The sequence below is a fragment of the Cannabis sativa genome, chromosome X, assembly GCF_029168945.1.
Source record: "Cannabis sativa cultivar Pink pepper isolate KNU-18-1 chromosome X, ASM2916894v1, whole genome shotgun sequence".
Taxonomy (NCBI): domain Eukaryota; kingdom Viridiplantae; phylum Streptophyta; class Magnoliopsida; order Rosales; family Cannabaceae; genus Cannabis; species Cannabis sativa.
Genome location: NC_083610.1, coordinates 35936537 through 35954299, shown reverse-complemented (window position 1 = coordinate 35954299; position 17763 = coordinate 35936537). Strand labels below are relative to the sequence as shown.

The 17763-nt window shown below is 29.0% G+C and overlaps 1 protein-coding gene across 1 annotated transcript; it reads left to right on the top strand.

Annotated features, from left to right (window-relative positions):
- On the top strand, nucleotides 1-2736 carry LOC115710712 (10 kDa chaperonin 1, chloroplastic). The gene is made up of 7 exons (XM_030639070.2): nucleotides 1-191; nucleotides 295-353; nucleotides 543-593; nucleotides 1415-1480; nucleotides 1863-1910; nucleotides 2004-2033; nucleotides 2439-2736. Exons 1-7 carry the CDS (start codon nucleotides 101-103, stop codon nucleotides 2505-2507), a joined length of 414 nt encoding a protein of 137 aa, XP_030494930.1. The 5' UTR covers nucleotides 1-100; the 3' UTR covers nucleotides 2508-2736.
- Nucleotides 2737-17763: the final 15027 nt, after the last annotated feature.

The following is a 17763-nucleotide window of genomic DNA, read 5'->3' as shown; positions in this document are numbered from 1 at the left end:
TCCCTACGGAGACTCCAAAATCCAAAACTAAACCCAAAGTCAAAAACCTTTGCTTTCTTATCTCTCTCTATCTTTACTTTCAGCTACCTCAACCTAATCCATGGCGTCCGCTTTCCTCACTATCCCCAAACCCTTCCTATGCAACCCCAACCCCAACTCTTCTTCCCTCTCTAACCACAAGCTTCTTCCAGGTAACTTCAAGCTCCTTTTTTCTAATTCTTCCTCGGTATATGCTTTTTTTCTTTCTTTGTATATATTTTCTATATATGTATTTATATTCACGGTTTTCTTTAGGCATGCGAAGAAACTCACTCAGAGTGTGTGCCATTTCGAAGACATGGGAACCTACAAAGGTGTGTGTTTACTCTATCCATTTCTATTTTATCCATAAAAGTTCTGTTTTTGCGTGTGTGTGTATTGTATAATGTCAGACCAATTATGTTTAAATGGTAATTGGGATGAAATTTTGGTTTGTCGATCTTTTTTGGGTGAAAATTGAAGTGGGTTTTGTTTATAATGTGATTTTAATTCGTGGGTTGCAGGTTGTTCCACAAGCTGATAGAGTCCTTGTTCGTCTTGAGGAGCTTCCTGAGGTATATTGATTACTTTCTCTCTCATTCTTAGTGCCAATTGTTCCTAAGTTTAATAATTTTGAATGTTAAACATTGAGGTGTCGTATTAAATTATGAAATACTCATAGTGTACCTTGCTTGCTACATGATTTGTGTTTAATTAAGAGGGTTTTTATTTTTTTTTTAAAAATCCATATTGAAATGAATGGTTGAAATATTCTCGAGATGGTGCTTTAGATAATCTCCTCATTATTCTATAAGTTTAGAAACTAATAAGAAATTAGTAGAAGAAAATAAAAAGGTGGATTTCAACCCTGTAAAACTTTTAGTTGTGTATTTTCATGCCACTGTGTTTTTTTTTTTTTACTTTTTTTTTTTGTAAGGTTTCATGTCACTATGTTAGTTTGCCTTGTAGTCAGTTTCAAACAATTTTATTTTTTTTATGTTTTATGTTATTACTTACAGAAATATAGTTCTGAAACCTGATACCATCTTTTTGGTGGTTTAAGATGAATTACTAGAAAATATAATGGCTCTAGTTCTCTTGCTGAAATATATTGCATTTCTTTTTTAATATAACTTACTATTTGTTATAAATTGGTGTTGTGTGGCTTTTGAGAGGTATGTCTATAGCCTATAGGACTTTTCGGGAGTTGATGTAAACATTGGCGAGGTTAAAAGTAAAGAAAAATAGAATGAGGGTGCTTTTCGAGTTAGTTTTTGTTATGCTATTCTATATCAAATGCATCAAATGCCATAATATTTACATATTTCTACATTTTGGAAAGGCTTCCCTACGTGTATAGTTCAATTCCATAACCAGTCGTTTTTTCTTTCAACAGAAATCAGCTGGTGGAGTTCTACTGCCCAAATCAGCTGTCAAATTTGAGCGTTATCTTATGGGTGAAGTAAGAGAAATCCCAACACTTTGTACTGTTTTATGAATGCGTTTTGACTTATTATATTTTGTTTTTCAGGTTGAGTATAGTATACTTAGTTTGTAAAGTAAATATTTGATTTTTATGATAAAATTGAAACGTAAACTTCTTTTTTATTAGATATACGAAATCAAATACTCAAACCCATTAATATATCTCTGGTCTCAAGTCTCATTAATAGTTCAATAAGCAAATCTTTCTTTCTCCTAGCAAAGCTCGAATAGCATGTCTCTAAAGGGACCTCCTGCCATGGGTTTCTCTTGTCTTTGTGGAGTCCAAAAGCTTTAAGGATCTCTAGAAATAAATAAGTATGTTAGAATATTTTTGACAATCATTGTTGCAATTGTCTCAGGTCCTTTCTGTTGGTAGTGACGTTGGGGAAGTGAAAGCTGGTTTGAAGGTGAGTATTTAAAACATTAACCAGTGTGATAAATTCCTATACTGAAGAGTATTGGCTCAAATTTTGATGGAGTGAATGGTTGTTCTTATGCAGGTTCTTTTCTCAGACATAAATGCTTTTGAGGTAAATAGTACTAATTACTTAAAGAAATTGAAGCTTTCAAATGGTGTCCTTTATAGTTCAAGTTCAAGACATCATAACTGTTTTCTTACTATGATTTCTGTCATTTTTAGTATTAAATCAAAAGCAATATCTTAGATGAGGTTATTTTAGCTGCAATCCCAAGTGTCTAAATATTGCTATATTCCCATACCAATGAATAGCTACAAGTTCAATAAATTCTGAAGATTATGAATTTCAACACGTATAAGTATTCAAAAATTGTGTATCATTAGACAAAGTATACACACTTGCATAACCAAGTGAAATATAGTCAAGTACACTCAGTGAAATTTAGCTCTTGCTAATAATAGATTATTCTTGATATTGGTTTTTAATATTAATGAGGTTGTTTTGTGTATCAATCAGGTGGATTTGGGATCAAACTCAAAGCATTGTTTCTGCAAAGAGAGTGACTTACTGGCTGTGGTTGAATAGGGTTATGAGGCCATGTTAAAAAATTTATATGCTTTCTTTCTTGTGAACTTCGTAGAAGTAGAGCTAGTCAAATGAAACCAGTTCAGTTCTTCAGGTTTCATTTCATGGACGAATTTGTAGTATTTATTTTTGTAAACCGTTATTGTATTTGCTTTGGCCTTGAATTGAATGGTCAAAAGAAAGATTTTGGAAGGTATAATAATGAAAAACTCTATGTTTTGAGTAAAAACTTCTCAAGTAAAGGTGATTAAAAATGGTTTAGACGAAATGACCTTATATAATCTTGCTGTTGTTCTAGTTAATTCAGTAGTTAGATTGATTCGGCCTCAAATCTAAAATTGGATATAAGCGGTGCTAAAATTCAAGGATGTTACTAGCTTGGGATTTTGAAAGAGGGTTAGGATTAAGCACCAGTGGTGCCTAAGATGACGTTAATGAATTTTTGTTTATTATTAAGTACTAGTGGTGTTTAATATATTATAAGATGACGCTAATGAATGAATTTTTATTGGTATAAATTTTTATCGTAGTATTAAGTACTAATAATGTTAATGAATTTTTATTGTAGTAATTATTAAATAAACACTAAATGTTTTATTTTATGTATTAGTTGATGTATAATTTTTTGTAAATAAGTTATTAAATTAATTAATAAAAGAATGATTTTATCATAAGTTGTTCAGCGACAATTAATATTTATATTTATATATATACAATTTAAGAAAAGATATTGATTTAACATTCTAAAATCGCTTCAAATATTTTTAGCTTTATACAATAGAAAATTCCAACTTTTTATAACTTTCATTTTTTTTTTTCACATCATTGTCTACGGCAACGATGTTCTACGCTTAATAACTCCATTGATCGTAATCACTATTACGATCATGCTTTGTCACTACTCTAACATGATCATTAATCTTCTAATACGTAAGTATACGCAATTGAATCAATTGATGATAAAATAGAGTATCGTTCTAAGAAAGATTGATTACCAATTACAAATTAATTAACTTTTTATTTTTATTTGATTAATTGAAATGTTTGAGACAAATAAATAAAATAAAGCAAACAATACAAATTTAGAGAAATAATAATGAGAAAAATTACAATTATTATGATTATCAACCATTATTTATTTTACTTATTAATGTAATTATCTAATTTCATAAAAAACAATTCAAGTGATTCACATAAAAATCTTAAAAAGAGATTTCGTTCATAATCGACATCTCAAACATAAACAATAATCAAAATAAACTTAGAATTCAAAAGAAATAGGAAGAAAAACTCTTGAGAGTGAATTGGGATGCTCCACAGTGTGTTTTTGGCCTCCCAAGTCGTCCCCCTTCAAGTCTCCTCTTAAAAATTGAAACTAGGTTCAAAAACCTAACTTTTTTCTTGTTGAAGGGAGGCGGGCTGCAATGCTCTATTCCATGTTGTGACTTACCTTTTTTTTTTTTTTACAAGATTAATGTTTTTTTAAATTCCTGCTACGACGATTGATTGTATGTTGGTCATGACTTTCTCGATACAGCTTGAAATTGGACGATTCAAAATATTTTGGAAAGCTGAAAGATAGATCTAGAACTTTCCTTCACAACGTTTTTTTTAAAAAGTGAACAGATCATAGTAAAAAATTAGCTTAAAGTTTCATACTTGATTTTTGATCACAAACGAAGCATGTTGAGCATCCAAAACTTAGAGTTTTCACTCATTTTATCTTACAACTTCAAAATCTATGATAAATCTATAAAATTCATCTTATTTAGTACATTTTCTCTCATTTCAACTCATATGATGTACCTAACTATTAAAGTCTTAAACAAGAAGAAAACAAGCGTAAACCTAAACAATAACAAATGAAAACTACTAAAAATATCCTTAAAAATAGACTCTAAAATAACATAAAGATAGACTTAATAAAAGTGTTCAAATATGCTCTATAATTACATAATTATCTATATATATAATCTATTTTTCTTTTAATGTATTTAATCTTTTAGTGTGACTCATTGAGTTGAAATGGTGGTGGAGCTTTTATGTATGTGATGTGTTGAGGCTAAACATTTGAGGTCGAAATATCTTTTTTTTTTTGTCATTTAGTTTAATTTTATTTAAATAATTTATTGTTAAATATTCTTTTTTTTTTATATATAAATTAATCACAATACAATAGTATTTATTCAATTAAATATTCTTTTCATTATTTAAAAATATAGCTCACTTTGAATTGATATCAATTTATTGCTTTAAAAATAAATATTCTTTTGGGGAATTATCCCATATACTGTTTTTTTAACTTTTTTTTTTCAAATTTACGGTTTGGGTTTCAAAAGTGGTTGCAGCGCTAGTTGCAATAGGGGTTTCTATACGGTTTTTTATTGCAATTTAGGTTGCAGCGCTAGTTGCAATAAGGGTTTCTGTGTAGAATTCCGTAAAAATGCAAAAAAAAAAAAAAAACTGTTTTAGAGTGTAAAAATGAAAAAACCCCTATTCTTTTTATGTATGGTATAATTATTGTTATGAAACAAAAGGTCAAATATATTTAACTCCCTTGACTATTGGTGATTTTGTTACAGCTATTGATTACAGTTAATTGTGTGGCTTCAAGAGTGTGATTTGAACAACTAGAAAATCAAATCTTGGATATGGCTGATGTCAAAAGAAAGAGCTATGTGATTTGCCATACCAGATATCAGATCTGCTGCATCAGATTAATCAGCATTTATTTTTTATTGATAAATACTTTAAGAATGTCTTTGTTGCAGCTGTAGAGTGATAATGTTGAATATTGAAGAAAGAAAATAGAGGAAGAAAGAAAAATAGAGTGTGTTTGAAAGCAAAGAAAGACTGGAAGCTCACTGTCTTTATTGCTCAATCAAGTGTATTTATACACTAATTACAACTGAATGAAAACAAACTCAACAAGCTAAACCAATAGCTTAACTAACTTTAACTAATTCTAACCAACTCACATATCTGTTAGGTGGTTATCATCCCCCCTCAAACGAAAAGGAGAAGAAATAATTTTGAGTTTGTCTTTTAGATAGTGAAATCGATCTTTAGGTAGAGATTTTGTGAGTATATCTGCAACTTGGTCTACAGATGGCACATATCGAACAAACACTTTATTATTGAGAATCTAATCACGAACAAAGTGTTTATCAATTTTAATATGTTTGCAGCGAGCATAGAATACTGGATTAGCTGCTAAAGTAGCAGCTCCTTGATTGTCCACCCAAATAATGGGAACATCAGCTAGAACAGCTTGTAATTCAGTGAAGTTTGAATGCAACCACTTAAGCTCAGCAGCTGTGTTTGCTAAGGCAAAAAATTCACTCTTTGGAGGATCGTGTACCACTTGTTGCTTCTTAGCTGACCAAGAGATGAGATTGGGACTAAGAAAAACACCATATCCACCAGTAGACTTGCAATCATCAGGTTAAGTTGTCCAGTCAGCATCAGAATAAGCCTTAATAGACAATCGAGATGCTGGAGAAATGAACAGACCATGAGACAGAGTGCCTTTTAAGTATCGAATGAGTCTTTTACAGGCTTTCCAATGTACATTAGTTGAAGCATGGATGAACTGAGAGAACTTATTGATGATGAAGTACCTTTTATGTCATAGAGTATTAGACTCTAATACAAATAATCTACATTAAAAATGGTGTTCAACTTATATAGAAATGTATTGTATATGGTCCAAATAAAGTGCTTAAGTTATTATTGTTGGGTTTTATGCCCTAAATAAAACTCATTTCAATATAATCAGATTTACTTATTAATATAGATCAGAAATAACATTTAATGTTGCATGGTTCACATGATTTATTTCATGATTATATGTACATAATGTATAAATTCATCTGAAACCCTTTTCACATACTTGATCCTGTTTATTGTGTCGTCAACACATTGGAAAGTAAACATGACTATGTGAATAAAGTTTCCTAGATTTATCAGACATAGGGTTTTACTGATATGATAATCTACAATAAGAGTTTACTTGTATTTGGAGAAATACTATGTTCTTTCCAGAGCATTGGTTAAAGTAAAGCTCAGGTTGGATGCATGGAGTATGCATCGGAAGGGACCGATATTGAACTTTGACTTAGATTTATTAAAACTTACCGTAATATCTATTCAAGTCAATATCGCCTAGTTGATCCTAGATCAAATGATCTTAATCCTGATATGATTAGGCTCAATCTTGAAAGGCTATTCGTGTTCTTTGATTTGTTAGTTAAGCCTACTTTTAGGTCAGGGTGATACGTACATTTTGGGAACACGGTAGTGCAATTGAGTGGGAGCGCTATCATAAACATGGAATCTATAGCTTCTATCTGGCGAATAGTAAGCAAAGGATGATCTCCTTCGAGCTTGACCAAACGAACATAAATGGTGGAGTACTCATTTCACATTAGCTGAAATATCATTTATACGGGGTCAAGTGTTTTAAGGAATAAATACATTGTAGGGTGTAACGGTAATTTAATCCCTTTACAGTGTAGATCATTCATATAGAGGATCATTGATCACATTAGGATTATAACAATGGATAACTAATGATGTGTCTATATGGTGGAACATATAGAGCATTCTATATACTGAGAGTGCAATTCTAAGTTCTATGCGTGGATTCAACGAAGAATTAATAAGTTAGTGAATTTTAGTGCTAAATTCTTGATCTACTTATTGGAAGCTCGGTTATATAGACCCATGGTCCCCCCACTAGTTGAGATAATATTGCTTGTAAGACTCATGTAATTGGTTTTGATTAATCAATTATAATTCTCAAATTAGACTATGTCTATTTGTGAATTTTTCACTAAGTAAGGGCGAAATTGTAAAGAAAGAGTTTATAGGGGCATATTTGTTAATTATGATACTTTGTATGGTTCAATTAATAAATATGATAAATGACAATATTATTTAATAATTATTTATAGTTATTAAATAGTTAGAATTGGCATTTAAATGGTTGAATTAGGAAATTGGTATTTTTGAGAAAATCAGATACAAAAGGTGTTAAAATTGCAAAATTGCAAAAAGCAAGGCCCAATCCACTAAGTGTAGGGCCAGCCACTTTTGTAGGAAATTTAAACTGATTTTTTCATTATTTTAATGCCAAATAATTCAAACCTAACCCTAGTGGAATGCTATAAATAGATAGTGAAGGCTTCAGGAAATTTACACTTAAATTTTCTATTTTTCCTTCAGAGAAAAACCTGAGCCTTCTCTCTCCCTATCTTTAGCTGTCACTTCTTCTCTTCCCTCTTGAGAATTTCGAAATCCTTAGTGATTACAGTAGTGCCCACACACATCAAGTGATACCTCAATCATAGTGAGGAAGATCGTGAAGAAAGATCATCAGCAAAGGAGTTTCAGCATCAAAGATTCAGAGAAAGAGATCCAGGTTCAGATATTGATAATGCTCTGCTACAGAAAGGAATCAAGGGCTAGATATCTGAACGGAAGGAGTCATTATATTCCGCTGCACCCAATGTAAGGTTTCTTAAACTTTATATGTGTTTAATTTATCGTTTTAGAAAGTTCATATTTAGGATGTTAATAAACATACTTGTGAGTAGATCTAAGATCCTGGTAAAATAAATTCCAACAACTGGCCTCAGAGCCATGGTAATTGATTTACTTACATGTAATTTGGACTTTAAAACGATTGTTTGTATGTTCTTTGGATGGTATCATGTTGTATTGAGTGTTATTTGATGATTGATTGATGATTGTGAAATTTTCGTGAAAAATAATTGTTATTTCGGTTCTGGCATTATTTTTATTGGATAGTATGGAAAAAATTAAGCAAGTTAGCCTTTTACAGAACTCAATTTGGATTTTATTTGAATTAGTTATGATTTTTTGAAGATTTGACAAAAATCGAAATTTGTCTTGATAGTTTCATGATCGCAGAACTGTCCGTACAGTTTCGAATTTTTTCAATTTTCTTCAATTTTTCATACTTTTTCATGGAATTAACTTCCAATTTTTTGTATGGTTTTGTATATATACTATTACTATTCCTAATTCAATTCTAATTATCATTTTGAATTAATTTAATTTTTTTTTAATTTAATTCAAGATATTAGTGTAATTTGAATTTGAATAGAATTAGTATTTATCTTTTTGCTTAAAAATCTATCTTATTTTTAAATTTGATTATATTTTTTTTTTAAATTTAAGGTCAGATATTTTAAGATATTTATAATATCTTTTAAGATATTTTAAAAATATCTTATCTTTTAAGATTTTTTAATTAAATCTTTTTAGATATTTTGACCATATTTAAATTTAAAATAAGATATTTATAATCATGTAATTTTTAAATGATATAAGATATTTTGCTAATTTTTTTAAATTTTGTTATTTTATTTATTTAAATTACATTTAAAATTTGAAAAAGATATTTATTTATCTTTTTTAATTTTTTATTTAATTTTTATTTATAAAATAACATTTAAAATTTAAAAGTAGTTAGCAAATTTTTTTTTGAAATGATATTTAGGTTGGTTGAAACCTAATTTTTCAAAAATTGTAGGTTTAATTTTAAATTTAAATTTTTTAAAAAATTTTCGAATTTTTCAAATTTTTTTTAAATTTTTCGAAAAATTATTTTTTTATTTAATTAATTATTTTCGAAATTAAATATTTAATTTAAAATTAAATAAATCCTACATCCAACTATCCAACTAACCTTGTTGCAGGAGTATGTGTTTTAGCTTATGTGTAAGTTTTTAAAACCTATTATTACTTGATTGCAAATAGCCATGGTTACTTTTTGCCGTATCTAATGATCCGATGGCTCCTCGTCAAGATAATAATTTGTAACAGGTATATTTACAATCTTCTTTCATCTGTGTATGACCTAGCAACATGATAGGACCCATCCAAAGTGTGCCTGTGTGAGCCTATGTGTTTAATTTGATTATAGATACATATAGGTTGTTGTTGCTAAAATAAATTATCATAGTTTTTGATAGAATTTATTTAGGCCCATTTAGTTTTTGGGCCTATTCAATTAATAACAGTTGTTCTTATTAAGGTTAAATTCCTCTCTTTTGGGCCTTGTGTGAGAGTTGGGAGCCATAGAAGTGGGTACGACATACTGAACCCAAAGACTCCCTCACACAAACCACCCCAATTGTGAAGGCCCATTTGCCTGATTTGAATGACTGTACTAGGTTAATTACACTAGTTTAACCTAATTAAAATTGATTAGCAACATAATTAATTTCATTTATTTTGAAATTAATTTAAGAAAATTATAGTTTAAAGAATTTTTTATTCTAAGCTAAACTATATGTATTTTCTTGTATTTAATTAAATATAGAATTATAACCATCTAGATTCTTTCTGGAACTTAATTTAAATTTTTCATTAAATATTCTTATTTAAGTTGATATTTAGTTATCTACAACTAACCAACTTAAATCTGAATATCTTTTGAATTTCAAATTTCAAAATTAAGTTGAGGAATTTTAGGCATTGGTTATTAAGATTCTTTAGATATTTTTTAAGTTAATATCTTTTCGAATATTAACTTAAAATGGAATATTTTCAAATTAAGTGGTTACAACTTAATTTTTGATATTTAATTAAATTTAAATTTGAAAAATATTTAAGTTCTAGATTTTTTCTAATACAACTTAAATTAGATATTTTTTCAAAATTTGTGGAAAAGATACTTAGTCAAATAAGATATTTTCTAGATAGTTATTTCTAGACTACTTATTATTTCTAATATTAAATAGGAAAATATTATAAATTGTGAAATTAATTATTTAATTAATTTTGGTACAATTTATTTTAAGTATATTTTTCCTAGTATTAAACTAGAAATTAATAATTAAGCCTTCTCTACACTTAATTATTTATTTCTTGAATTTAATACATTTAATTAATTTGAAAATTAAATATCTAAGTTGATTTTTATCATCATACTTAAATATTTCTTTTTCATGACATTTAATTAAATAGAAAATTATTTTTAGTTGAAATTTAATTTTTCAACTAAATTTAAATAATTTTCAAAATATATTTTTTTTTAATTTTATTAATCAATTTTTGAAATTGCATTTCTTAAATGCTAGAATTTCGAATTTTATCTTGGAAAATAGATTAAGTTGTAAATTAATTATTTATTTTAATTAATTCTTGGATCAACTTAAATCAATGATCTTTTCATTTATTGATTAATTTAAAATAAATTGAATTAAAGTATATTATTAGAAATTGAATTAATTAGTCAAAGGAAAATCTAGATAGATGATATTTTTGCTTGAAGTATTTTTCTAGTGTATTTAATTAAATAGAAAATTTATATTTAAGTTGATTTTCATCATCATACTTAAATATTTGAAATTTTTCTTATATATTTAATTAAATATGAAAATTTTATTTTTTGTTGTAAATTAATTTTATTAATTAATTTTAAGCCAACATTAAATTAGAATAATTTTTCCAGGATTTATTTTTTATTTTAATATGCATTTTTCGAAAATTGTATTCTTATATACTTTAATTTTTCGAAATGCAATATATATTTATAGAAAATTAAATTTGAGTTGTAAATTAATTTAAATTAATTTTGTAACAACTTAAATTAAATATTTTTCTAAATATTTATTGGAAATTATTACTAAGATGGAAATAATTCATGTTATTTTCATATCCATCTAAGTAAAATTTATAAATATTAAATTAAAATTTATATTTAGAATTTTTCATTCTAAATTGGAAATTTTTATTAAATAAATATATATTTAAAATAAATAGAATAAATAAAGAGAATCAAAGAAAATACAACTCACTTTAAATAATGAGCTTGATTATTATTAAGATATTCGATCTCCATTGTTGGTCTTACAAAAGTTAAATGTTTTCAATATAACCTCGAGACGCTAGACTTCGTCCCCCTATGGATGGTTATTCGTTGAACGCATTTAACACCGTAAGATTTCATTTGATAAGTGTTTTGTAAGTTTTCGTCTCTATTAGACTCTCCCCTACGGTGACTACTTAGAGATAAACTTATGAAACATGAAACAATGGTAGAGGCTCATGAAATGAGAATAACCTTGACTCTCGCCTACCGGGACAACGTTGGATTCTTATTTTGATCGAATAAAAGGTTGCTAGAATGGTTTCTATTTTAGATGAGCTGACAACTCTATTCAATAAATGATGCTTTGACTCTCGCCTACCGGGACACTGTATCAGTTTGTTGAAAACCTTGGAAATTATATAGGATTGTATGTTTTAGTATTTTCACTAGTCATTCCTACTTGCTATATGTTTATAATTTCTGAATTGTGTATGAATTTATATTGAACCATGTTATTTTTACATGTTATTAAGTTGTAGTTTAATTTCGAATCTTCATTGTTGGTCTAACATGTTTGTTTTTCTAATGAGATAAATCCCTAATGGATTTTTACCATTAGACATACATAATAGTGTAAGATCTCGAAAGATAAGTATTGTATATGCGACATCTAGCGTTCATCAATTGATGACACCTTAGACTAGTATTTTTACAATATGAAACAAGAAGATTACATAAATAAGATTACTTTGTCTTTCGCTAATCGAAGCATCGTTGGATTCTTATTTTAAACGAAATTATCCTAATTCCTCTTAGCTTATTCATTTCGAATTAGCTTGAGAAACATATCATTGGATGAATGGTCTATAAATCACTTCATGTCATTCTATATTTTCTCTTAAGAAATTAAATGACGTATATGATTATAATCCGAAATTCTATTCCCAATTGATATAAATCCTCAATCTTAGAAATCTCCTACTTGTATGGGCAAATCTGACTTAGAGTTTAATTAGTAGTGGTGGTCCAAGAAAGAATTACTCATTATATTTGGTTGAATTTAAGTCTTTGACTTTAATTTTAGAATCCAAACAGAAATTTTCTTATATTTCTAATTCCAGATACAATACAGTTACACTTTCTCAAGTGTTTAATATCCATCTTCTATTAATGGATTCAAAGTTTGTATGGAATATGAGTTAGGTATTCTGTGACCAGGATCCACATGCACTATTCTAAGAATTCTTTGATGTAACTAAACCTATGTCATCAAAAGACACTACCACATTTTTTTTTAATCTATGGCATTTGTATCTTGTTCATAGTGGATTTGACAAGATCAATCTCTGCGCAAGAGTTAATATGCCTATATCCTTTGAAAGTAGTTCATCTCATTCGCAGAGATGGATGTACATTCGGGGGTGGATATGAGTTTTTCGTTGTATTCTTCAAACGATAACTACAGATTATACCTTTTAGCAAGAAATTTGAAATATTTGAAAATTTTCATTAATTTCTAGCAATGGTTAAAACCATTAAGGTAAGTGGTTAAAGATCTTGCGGGCTGATAGGGGTGGAGAAATAGTTAGTAGATATGCGGATTCAAAGATCATTAAATTGATTTTTGAATTATATCCAAACTTACCTCCCCAGAAATTTCGAGTTGCATATGGATGATTAGTTACTAGTCGTTGCCTAAATCCTTCTATGGTAATACAATTTCAGAATGATGTAATGGTTGGGTACTTAATGTAAATCATTACTAGATTCATGGATGACCTAATCAAAATCTTAAGAAAAGCTAGAACTGTTAACCATGGTTTGTTAGCTATTCTAAGTGATTAGGGGTGGACCATCCCATAATCAATAGATAAGAAAGTGTTTGATCAAACAAATACTACTTTTCTAAGAAAATGACTAAGTCTGAAAAACAAGTAGCAAATAAAGGAGATATTTAATTCTTGATTCCAAAAGTGTTCTATCATCTTATATAACATATGATGATCCCATTGTTGTCTTGTCACAACCGAAGAGATCAATACCATTTAGTTTTCTTCGACATAATTCATTGTACCTTGTCGTAGTGGGAGAGTTTCTAGGAATTCACCTTCTTATGACTTGGGAGACACTAATGATTAAAATCCATTGTGAGTTTAAACAAGTAATGGATTGTCAAGATAAGAAACTAAGAAGAAAGCCAATAGAACTATGGTTTAATCCATTCACATGGAATAACCTAAAGTTTTCTATTACAAGGACATAAAAGGAAATTTTCGTTTATAAGTCCATTCAATGGACTTAACAAAACTTCCTGTTCCTAGTATTATAGGTTTGAGTTTATCTAAACCTATGGCTTGTGGTATACACAGTAATTACTTACTCTAATGCAAGCAACTTACTTTAGTAAGATGCTGAAGCATTTTCTTTCTAATGGCTATCTATAGAAGCTTCACAACTTCTTAGGTATAGATTTTATTTATCTAAGGAAAAGTCTTAACTATTCCATAAAAGATAAAGCCATGAAAGAATTTCTTATATCAACAGTGAGAGGTCTTAGATATGCTTTTGTATGCCTTAGACAGGACACTGTGTTGAGTGGGAGTAATGAGTAGGTATCGATTAATCCGGGGAGAAGAACATTGGAAGACAATCAAGTAAATTTTAAGATTAAGAAGAGGAACTATATGTTAGTCTATAAGGGTGTGTTTAAAACTCTTAGACTACACCATATCAGATTTTGAAATTTGCCTTTGTGCTAGAAAATCTTTCTGATAAGATGGTGATTACTCTGGGGGTGGAATAGTGATTTTGGAGAAGTGTAAAAACCTATCTGAAGTCTCTAAGTCTACCAGAAACGAATTTGAATGTTAAAGTTTGCTGGGGAAAGTTACTTATTCAGGTCTAAGGAAAGTTCTATACATCTTTGGCACCATTCCAAATTGCCTTAAACTACTAGTGTTAATTTCCTGATTAACCAAAAGTAGTTGCCAAAGGTATAGAATCCAGTATCCCAAAAAGAGTAGACATATAGAGAGGAATTTCACATTATCAATGATTTTGTGATTAAAGGAAGAGTAATGGTGGAGAAAAGGTTGTGGTTAATTCAACCTTTCAGATCCTATTACGAGGAGTTTACTACTACTACACTTGATTTGTATATCAAGGTGTTGAGATTATTTGAAACGCACTTTTTGTTTTATATTAGTGCAAGTGGGAGTTTGTTGGGTTTTATGCCCTAAATAAAACTCATTTCAATATAATCGATTTACTTATTAATATAGATCGAAATAACATTTAATGTTGCATGGTTCACATGATTTATTTCATGATTATATGTACATAATGTATAAATTCATATGAAACCCTTTTCACATACTTGATCCTGTTTATTGTGTCGTCAACACATTGGAAAGTAAACATGACTATGTGAATAAAGTTTCCTAGATTTATCAGACATAGGGTTTTACTGATATGATAATCTACAATAAGAGTTTACTTGTATTTGGAGAAATACTATGTTCTTTCCAGAGCATTGGTTAAAGTAAAGCTCGGAGTTGGATGCATGGAGTATGCATCGGAAGGGACCGATATTGAACTTTGACTTAGATTTATTAAAACTTACCGTAATATCTATTCAAGTCAATATCGCCTAGTTGATCCTAGATCAAATGATCTTAATCCTGATATGATTAGGCTCAATCTTGAAAGGCTATTCGTGTTCTTTGATTTGTTAGTTAAGCCTACTTTTAGGTCAGGGTGATACGTACATTTTGGGAACACGGTAGTGCAATTGAGTGGGAGCGCTATCATAAACATGGAATCTATAGCTTCTATCAGGCGAATAGTAAGCAAAGGATGATCTCCTTCGAGCTTGACCAAACGAACATAAATGGTGGAGTACTCATTTCACATTAGCTGAAATATCATTTATACGGGGTCAAGTGTTTTAAGGAATAAATACATTGTAGGGTGTAACGGTAATTTAATCCCTTTACAGTGTAGATCATTCATATAGAGGATCATTGATCACATTAGGATTATAACAATGGATAACTAATGATGTGTCTATATGGTGGAACATATAGAGCATTCTATATACTGAGAGTGCAATTCTAAGTTCTATGCGTGGATTCAACGAAGAATTAATAAGTTAGTGAATTTTAGTGCTAAATTCTTGATCTACTTATTGGAAGCTCGGTTATATAGACCCATGGTCCCCCCACTAGTTGAGATAATATTGCTTGTAAGACTCATGTAATTGGTTTTGATTAATCAATTATAATTCTCAAATTAGACTATGTCTATTTGTGAATTTTTCACTAAGTAAGGGCGAAATTGTAAAGAAAGAGTTTATAGGGGCATATTTGTTAATTATGATACTTTGTATGGTTCAATTAATAAATATGATAAATGACAATATTATTTAATAATTATTTATAGTTATTAAATAGTTAGAATTGGCATTTAAATGGTTGAATTAGGAAATTGGTATTTTTGAGAAAATCAGATACAAAAGGTGTTAAAATTGCAAAATTGCAAAAAGCAAGGCCCAATCCACTAAGTGTAGGGCCAGCCACTTTTGTAGGAAATTTAAACTGATTTTTTCATTATTTTAATGCCAAATAATTCAAACCTAACCCTAGTGGAATGCTATAAATAGATAGTGAAGGCTTCAGGAAATTTACACTTAAATTTTCTATTTTTCCTTCAGAGAAAAACCTGAGCCTTCTCTCTCCCTATCTTTAATTTGTCACTTCTTCTCTTCCCTCTTGAGAATTTCGAAATCCTTAGTGATTACAGTAGTGCCCACACACATCAAGTGATACCTCAATCATAGTGAGGAAGATCGTGAAGAAAGATCATCAGCAAAGGAGTTTCAGCATCAAAGATTCAGAGAAAGAGATCCAGGTTCAGATATTGATAATGCTCTGCTACAGAAAGGAATCAAGGGCTAGATATCTGAACGGAAGGAGTCATTATATTCCGCTGCACCCAATGTAAGGTTTCTTAAACTTTATATGTGTTTAATTTATCGTTTTAGAAAGTTCATATTTAGGATGTTAATAAACATACTTGTGAGTAGATCTAAGATCCTGGTAAAATAAATTCCAACAATTATATATGTATGTATATATAAAATCGAGAAATTGAGTTGAAGTAAAGATTAAAAAGTAGTTCGAAATTTGCAAAAATATTTTTCTACTTTACGTAGAGTACAAATAATAGAAGCGCTATTAAACTTTCAAAGATTTTCTATATATTTTGGAGAAAGTACTTTAATAATGGTTTGTTTCTTACTTTTCGAAACATATTTAACTTACTCTTGACTTCCTCTCATATGCTCTTAAAGCGTTTACAAAGAAAAAGAAAAAATTATAGCATTGTATAAAAATTAAAAAATATGATCTGACACTAGAATCTATACAAATACATTTTTCATCATTTTCAATTACATGTCTAGCAAATACGACTTTAACTCTAATTTTTTTAATTTTATATTATGTTAATAATTTTGGCACAAAAATTAACAACCTAAAAAATTACAATAACTATAAAAGAAAAAATGCGCGAAGTGCAAATTAGTTACCTAATATAAAGATATCAGAAAGTGTCGCCGATAACTCCAAAGTATTTGAGTTGTCACTTACATGCATGATATTTTAGTTTTGCAACATAGTTAAACATTAGTCTTTTTATTCTCTTTTTTTTAGTCCCGCATCGATTGGATGAGTAATTTTGAGTGTTCAACATGCTATAAATTAAGCAATTTTTGTTTAGTTAGAATATTTATAATATTTTGATAAAGATACATAATTTTTTATAATAGTAGATTATATTAATAGTGGAATATATTTATTTCCATATGTTATATAAAAAAAATAAAATAAAAAACTAAATATTTGAAATGTATTGGAATATACTGGAGAATAGATTGTGAGTGTAGTGGGGTCAACTTAGTGAGGTGGAGGGATTAATTACTTAAATATTTGAAATGTATCGAAGGAGTCTTTTAGAGGCTTCCCAATGTACATTGGTTGGAGCATGGATGAATTGAGAGAGCTTATTGATGATGAAGGCAACATCTAGTCTAGTTAATGTCAAGTATTGAAGTGCTCCAAGAGTGCTTCGATATAGTGTTTTATCTTCAAAGGGTGTTCCTTCAGTTAGAGCTAGCTCATGAGAACTGCTAGTGGGGCTTGAGCAAGTCTTAGCACCATCCAAGTGCACTTTGACAAGGAGATCTGTGATATCTTTACTTTGAGACAAAGACATGCCTTTAGAATCTCTATGTATTTCCACTCCAAGAAAATAATGAACAACTCTCGTATCTTTGAGTGAAAATGTAGCATTGAGATCACCAATAAACTGTTGTAAAAGAGTTGAATTAGGTCCTGTAACTAAAATATTATC

Coding starts and splice junctions, on each gene's coding strand:
- LOC115710712 (XM_030639070.2), top strand. CDS start 101: ATGGCGTCCGCTTTCCTCACTATCCCCAAACCCTTCCTATGCAACCCC. Junction 192..294: donor TAACCACAAGCTTCTTCCAG/GTAACTTCAAGC, acceptor GGTTTTCTTTAG/GCATGCGAAGAAACTCACTC. Junction 1,481..1,862: donor AGCGTTATCTTATGGGTGAA/GTAAGAGAAATC, acceptor CAATTGTCTCAG/GTCCTTTCTGTTGGTAGTGA.